General features: G+C 44.0%; 1 protein-coding gene across 1 annotated transcript; it reads right to left on the bottom strand.

Annotated features, from left to right (window-relative positions):
- Window positions 1-1,029: 1,029 nt before the first annotated feature.
- SMIM36 (small integral membrane protein 36) lies at window positions 1,030-1,311 on the bottom strand. The gene has a single exon (XM_055580165.1). It carries the CDS (start codon window positions 1,309-1,311, stop codon window positions 1,030-1,032), a length of 282 nt encoding a protein of 93 aa, XP_055436140.1.
- Window positions 1,312-7,381: the final 6,070 nt, after the last annotated feature.

Genomic DNA, 7,381 nt, shown 5'->3' with positions numbered 1-7,381 from the left:
TGTCTGACTCTGTGTGACCCCATAGACAACAGCCCACCAAGCTCCCCCGCCCCTGGGATTTCACAGGCAAGAACACTGGAGTGGGTTGCCATTTCCTTCTCCGATGCATGAAAGTGAAAAGTGAAAGTGAAGTCACTCAGTCGTGTCTAACTCTTAGCGACCCCATGGACTGCAGCCTACCAGGCTCCTCCGCCCATGGGATTTTCCAGGCAAGAGTACGGGAGTGGGGTGCCATTGCCTTCTCCGGGTCAGACTTGAGGACTGAAGATTAAACATCTTAATCAGAGGGGTGAAAGGGAATACTGCTAATATTCATCATAGCAGCTCACCTTATGTGCCAAGCATCGTCTCAAGTGTTTTCAGTAAATAAACTTGTTTAGATAACCCTAACAGCCTGGAGGTCTGACCACTAGCTCTGAGTCTGACCACAAACAAATGGCTCTGGTCATACAGCTAGTAAGTGGAGGAGGCAGGGTCTGAATCAACTTCATGGTTAATCACCACACTCTTCAATTACTGTGTTCATTTTATTGACCCACAGTGAGAAGTAGAATGTGAAGAGCTGGCATTTATAGAAATAGTTATAATCTTAAGTCTGGGAAAGCTCAATAGTTGCCTTGAAAAGAGAGGATATGCAAAGTATGCAATAGATTTGAGCTAGTTCCATTTCTCATTACACACACACACACACACACACTATTGCATTCTCTTCTTTAAATCTTTACTCAAACGTTAGTGTCTCCTAGAAGTTGCAAGGACAGCTTCATCAGGAATGTGCTTGTAACCAGCTTTGACTAACCAATAGTATTGCTAAGATTTTGTACCTGGAGGCCTTGACCAAAGGCCACTGTGGGCTTCTTACCTTAAATAGTTGCTTTATCCACAAGGAGGATGATGAGAAAGCAGAAGGGAAGGCAGAGCTCCCACTTGCATAGGCCAGCAAGATGTGTGTGCAGACAGCGCTGTAGCCCGTGGGGACCGGCTTGTCCACAGCGTCTTGTGTTCTTTCCCAGTATCCCCCAGCCAGGCTTACACCACGGTGCTCTTCTTCCCCAGTGGGGCGTGATTCCCAAAGTGGAGGCTGGACCCCCGTGCCCAGGGGGCCCCCGGGGAGCCTTGCTGCATCACCACCAGGCGGATGGAGGGCTGGGCATCCAGGGAGGCCTCAGGTGCATACTCCTTACTGGGGTCCTTGCCTCGGCAGTCATAGAGCACGCAGGAGATGAGGAAAACCAGGAGCAAGATGACATAGCTGGAGACTAGGATGATCAGGTTCAAGGTGACAGGGTCGATCTCTAAGTAGAACTCCATCACATGGCACACGGTTGGGAAGTGGGTTTAGAGCAGGGTGGTGGGGCCAGTCGAGGGTTCTGGGAGCAAACCCTAGCTCGATGGAATAGCTACATTGGCTCTGGAATAAAAATACATGAATCCCTACTGCTCCAGGAGACTTCACAGATTAAAGCTGCCCGGTTTAATAACTTAAGCTCTTCTGCTAATACTACAGCTACCAAAGCACAGCCACTGTCTCTCATCACTTCACCTACACAGAGAGAGAAAGAGAAAAAGAGAGATAGTTCATATGCTACCCAGGTGTGGCATGTAAGCAGGAGGTCCATTCAGTGTCCAAACAGTTTTGGTGAGCAGAAGAAAATCAGTTCAGTCAGCCAGTTCAGTCACTCAGTCGTGTCCAACTCTTCATGACCCCATGGACTACAGCACGCCAGGCCTCCCTGTCCATCACCAACTCCCAGAGCCTGCTCAAACTAATGTCCACTGAGTGAGTGATGCCATCCAACCATCTCATCTCATCCCCTTCTCCTCCCACCTTCAATCTTTCCCAGCATCAGGGTCTTTTCAAATGAGTCAGTCCTTCGCATCAAGTGGCCAGAGTACTGCAGTTTCAGCTTCAGCATCAGTCCTTTCAATGAATATTCAGGACTGACTTCCTTTAGGATGGACTGGTTGGATCTCCTTGCAATCCAAAGGACTCTCAAGAGTCTTCTCCAGCACCACAGTTCAAAAGCATCAATTCTTTGGTGCTCAGCTTTCTTTATGGTCCAACTCTCACATCCATACATGACTACTGGAAAAACCATAGCCTTGACTAGATGGACTTTTGTTGGCAAAGTAATGTCTCTGCTTTTTAATATGCTGTCTAGGTTGGTCATAGCTTTTCTTCCAAGGAGCAAGCATCTTTTAATTTCATAGCTGCAGTCACCATCTGCAGTGATTTTTGGAGCCCAAGAAAATAAAGTCTGTCACTGTTTCCATTGTTTCCCCATCTATTTACCATAAAGTGATGGGACCGGATGCCATGAACTTAGTTTTCTGAATGTTGAGCTTTAAGCCAACTTTTTCACTTTCCTCTTTCACTTTCATCAAGAGACTCTTCAGTTCTTCACTTTCTGCCATAAGGGTGGTGTCATCTGCATATCTGAGGTTATTGATATTTCTCCTGGCAATCTTGATTCCAGCTTATGCATCTTCCAGCCCAGTGTTTCTCATGATGTACTCTGCATAGAAGTTAAATAAGCAGGGTGACAATATACAGCCTTGACATACTCCTTTCCTGATTTGGAACCAGTCTGTTGTTCCATGTCCAGTTCTAACTGTTACAGAAGTAAGTGCATATGGTTAAAACTTGGGTTGTTCTGTAAAAATTGTGAAGTATGGTCATCTTTAATATAAGAGAGGCTTATTTATTTTATTTTCAAAGTGAAAATATAGTTTATTTACAATATTATATTAATTTCATGGTGCACAACATAGTGATTCAATATTTTTATAGATCATACTCTGTTTAAAGTTTTATAAAATATTGGCTATATTTCCTGTGCTATTTATCTTATTCATTTTATACATAATAATTTGTACTCTTAATCCCCTACTCCTACCTTGCCCCTCACTGCTTTCCTCTCCCCACTGGTAACCACAAGTTTGTTCTCTATATTTGTGAGTCTGCTTCTGTTTTATTTGCTTCATTTTTTGATTCCACATATAAGTGACAATATACAGTATTTGTCTTTCTCTGTCTGACTTACTTCACTAGGCAAAATACCCTCCAGGTCCATCCAATTGTCATTATTGCAAATGACAAATTGTCATTCTTTTTATGGCTGACTAATATATGTATTGGAGAAGGCAATGGCACCCCACTCCAGTACTCTTGCCTGGAAAATCCCATGGATGGAGGAGCCTGGTAGGCTGTAGTCCATGGGGTCACCAAGAGTCGGACACTTACTGAGCGACTTCACTTTCACTTTCATGCATTGGAGAAGGAAATGGCAACCCACTCCAGTGTTCTTGCCTGGAGAATCCCAGGGACGGCGGAGCCTGGTGGGCTGCCATCTGTGGGGTCGCACAGAGTCGGACACAACTGAAGCGACTTAGCAGCAGCAGCAGCAATATATGTATTAGTCAGTCACATCTTTATCCATTCATCTGTTGACTGACAGACACTTAGGTTTTGTCCTGGCTATTATAAATAATGTTGCTGTAAAGATTGGGGTGCATATATCTTTTCAAATGTTTTCATTTTCTTCAGATATATACCCAGGAGTGGAATTGTTGGATCATATGATAGTTTTATTTTTAATTGTCTTTTTTTTTTTTTTTTTTTTGGTTCAACCTCCATACTCTCTTCCATAATGGCTGTGCCAGTTTAAAATTCCCACCAACCATGTACAAGGGTTCTCTTTTCTCCACATCCTTGCCAACATCTGTTATTTGTGGTCTTTTTGACACTAGCCATTCCGAGGTGTCAGGGGCGGTCTCACTGTGGTGTTGCTTTGGGGTTTCGCTGGTGATCAGCGATGTTGAGCATCTTTTCATGTGCTTGTTGGTCATCTGTATGTCTTCTTTGGAAAAGTGTTTATTCAAGTCTTTGCCCGTTTTTTAATCAGGTGGTTTGTTTTTTTAATATTGAGTTTTATGAGCCATTTATATATTTTGGATATGAACTCCTTATTGGACCTATCTTTTGCAAATATTTTCTCCCATTCAGCAGGCTGTCTTTTTCATTTTGTTGATGGTTTCCTTTACTGTGGAAAAACTTTTAAGTTTAATTAGATTCCATTTGTTTATCTTTCCTTTTGTTTCCTTTTCTAGCTAAGGGATATTTTAATGCCAAGTATCCATTTTTGAAAGGATTTGAGTCTTGAGAATGGATGTTTTTATTTAGTAAAAAGACCATACTCAGCCCCTGACATTTTCACTCGTTTTGCCTTTGTTGGTGTTTTTCATTCATTAATTCAAAAATAGTTTTTGAGCTCCTCGTATGTTCTAGGTACTGTGCTAAGCAATATTGAGACAGAATTATTCAGTCTAGCAGGGGAGACAGACGTTAAACAAATACTTGCAGAAGTCCCCATTTAAGAACAGTGGGAATTAGTTTATAAAAGACAAGGAGAGCGTGGTAGGAGAGTGTAACCCAAGGTGAGTGCGAGACAGTTTCCATGAGAAAGAGACATTTAACCTATGACCCCAATGATGGTCAAAATTTAGGCGGGTTGGACAGGGAGGCAAGATTCTTCAAGCCACAAAGAGCATGCATCAAAGTTGTGAGCAGAAAAAAGCCTGGAAAATTAGAGGAGTTAAAACAAGGGCAGCGTAACTGTCGTACAGAGAAAGAATGGGGAGCGTAACGAGAGAGAATGGGGCAGGAGTCAGAATGCAAAGGGACGTGTGTGCCCTGCTCAGGGCTTTAGAGGGGGTGCCAGAGCGAGGCTGCCCCTGGATCAGCTGATACAGAGGAGGGAGGGGCCAGCTGGACTTCAAAGAGCTCCCCTTAGTCACTGTGTGCATGCAAGAAAATAAGCAAAATGAAAAGATCAAATAAAAATACAGATATTCCTTGATTTATAGCCATCTTCCTGCCTCAGTGCGGTGTGTGTGCTAGTCGGGTCTGACTCTTTGCAACCATGCGGTCTGCAGCCCACCAGGCTCCTCTGTCGGTGGCCTCAGGGGCAGCCTGTCCGAGTAGCCCTTCAGAGGAGGGCTGAATAGGCCTGAATAGACTCCCAGTAGACATCACAGGTGTGAGACCTGGGCAGTTGCACAGGCCCCTTGCTCAGAACTTCACACTTAGTTTAGTGCCCTGCTGTCTCCATCTTCAAATTTTTAATAATTTTTTATTGTGCACTGGGCTCACAAATTATGTATCTTGCTTGGTCTCATATGTATACAATTTTGGCCGGACAGGGCCATTTCTCCAAGAGCTAATGGGACTCTTTTGATGCTGCTGGTTAAAGGTCAAAGGTCCCGGAGATCTTCTGGCTTATCACAGTTAAGCTTTAATGTCCTAGCTGCTTCGGTCTATTCCTTTATTCTCAGCCTCTCTGGGAATGGGAGGGCTTAGGGCTGCTGTAGAAAAGCATTCTTATTCATCTGGAGACCTTTTCCAAATAAAGTATTTCATGAGTCCGTGGTTCTGGACGAAGCTGTGGGATTATACTGAAGAAGATGAGTGGTTTTCAAACACGGTAGATGCCGAGCCACCCTCACCATCATCAGCTGTGCTTCTTAGGAATACAGAGTCCCAGATCAGCGCCAGATCTATTGAATAAATCTTTGGGGCTGGAATCTGCAAATCTGCATTAGTAACAGTTTTCGTGGACAATTCTGATATGTGACCAGGATGGAGAATCACGGCTACAGACATGTGGAAGAAGGATGTGCAGAAAATGGGTCGTCAGAGTAGTTGTTGGTCACTGAGATGCCAGAGGAGGCATACAGCACAGACATCACACTGTCCAAGGCTCTGAGTCAAAGAGGCTCAGACCGTTCATTTTGTCATGGGAAAGTCCTTTTCCTGGTGGTAATTCACATCTGTCAAGCTCACAGGAAACTGACGTTCAAAACAGAATACCAGTTTAATCAGTTACAGTGAAAAATACACCTGTCACAAAGTTGGGAGGTCTTGTGCTGAAATGACCATAGTTTTTACCTCCCTGGAGGCAAATCTACAGACGAAGTTCATTTATAATACAAAGTTTCTTGCTGAGCACAGAAACTCAGCAAGTAGGGTTGTCTGGTGCTTCTCTAAGTCGCATCGGTGATCCCAGACCACAGGAAGGCTATTTAAAAGCAAGTATATACCAGGTAGTTACTTAATTTTGTCCACACTGAACTCTAGATTCCTAACTTCTACAGTAAACTGACATCCACACAGCACAGGCTCTTCTGCATAATACTATTTGGAGTTTTTCTTTTTTTGATGACTTTAAACAAATGATACAAAAGCTTGCTAAAATTGAGAAGTACATGCAGTTTGTGAGACTGAGCCTACACTTTGCTACAGCATGGATCATAGCCTGCCAGGCTCCTCTGTCCATGAAATTCTTCAGGCCAGAATACTGGAGCGGGTTGCCATTCCCTTCTTAGGGGAATTTGCCAACCCAAGGATCAAACCCAAGTCTCCCGCATTGCAGGTGGATTTTTTACCATCCGAGCCACCAGGGAAGTCCATATACAGTTTAGTCCACATTAAATTAACCTGAAATGTATGCAGCAGCTCTGCCACATGTAGCGGAGTTTCCGCATCAGCTCCACGTTTCTCTGTGCGACAGTGATGACCGGCAGTCATGGCGGCTGACCTGGTCTGGCCACCTCTCTTGCACTGTCTCAGTTCTACTGATTCTCTTGTGATGTCCCAGAATATTTTGTTCAAGGCTTTTGTCTTGGAATCGGTATCTCATTACTATCTGCAGATAGCACTTTTGTCTTTGTATCTACCAGTGCCCAAAAGGTCATTTCAAATCCAGCCTTATGGAGGCTTTGCTTCCTTAAAACGTGTTCCGTGAAAAGCTGGCTACCTGGTTTGTTCACCCCAGGGGATGGCTGTCTTATTCCTACTGCAGCCCATCATCTCAAAGCATCTTCCTGGCAGGCCTGATTGTTAAAGAACTTTCCTTTTGTGCCATCTAGTGGCTAAAGCAGAGACTGCTTTGGGAAGACTTCGCAAAGTCAAGCTGGAAGGACTTTCTAATCAGCAGCAGAGGGTGACAGCCACAGTTCAGAACAACCCCTTGAGGTAGTCAGGCATGGTCATTCTTTCACTCATTTACAAACATGTATTGTGCACTTACCATTTGACAGCCTGCTCGACGATGTGATGAATGCAGAAGCTGGAGGGAGGGAGAGCATCAGCTGCATCCTAGGAATGAAGAAACTGAAGCTCATAGAAGCAGTGGCGTTCTAATTAGCTCATTCTTGTTCCCTTTCACCCTCTCACCCTTCCGCCTCTCTTTTCTCCTGCCGAAATATAAATAAAATATCTACATAGAATACCTTATGCTGTGTGTTCTAATCAGATGGATTTTCCCTGGGCACCCAGTTATGTACACACTTATTCATAATCAAGACCATTTTGTCTGCTGAG

Source organism: Bubalus kerabau, chromosome 4, assembly GCF_029407905.1.
Source record: "Bubalus kerabau isolate K-KA32 ecotype Philippines breed swamp buffalo chromosome 4, PCC_UOA_SB_1v2, whole genome shotgun sequence".
NCBI lineage: Eukaryota > Metazoa > Chordata > Mammalia > Artiodactyla > Bovidae > Bubalus > Bubalus kerabau.
Note: the sequence above shows the minus strand (reverse complement) of the source record. Positions and strands in the feature narration are given on the sequence as shown.

Excerpts from the sequence above, each read along its gene's own strand:
- SMIM36 (XM_055580165.1), bottom strand. The coding sequence starts at position 1,311 with ATGGAGTTCTACTTAGAGATCGACCCTGTCACCTTGAACCTGATCATC.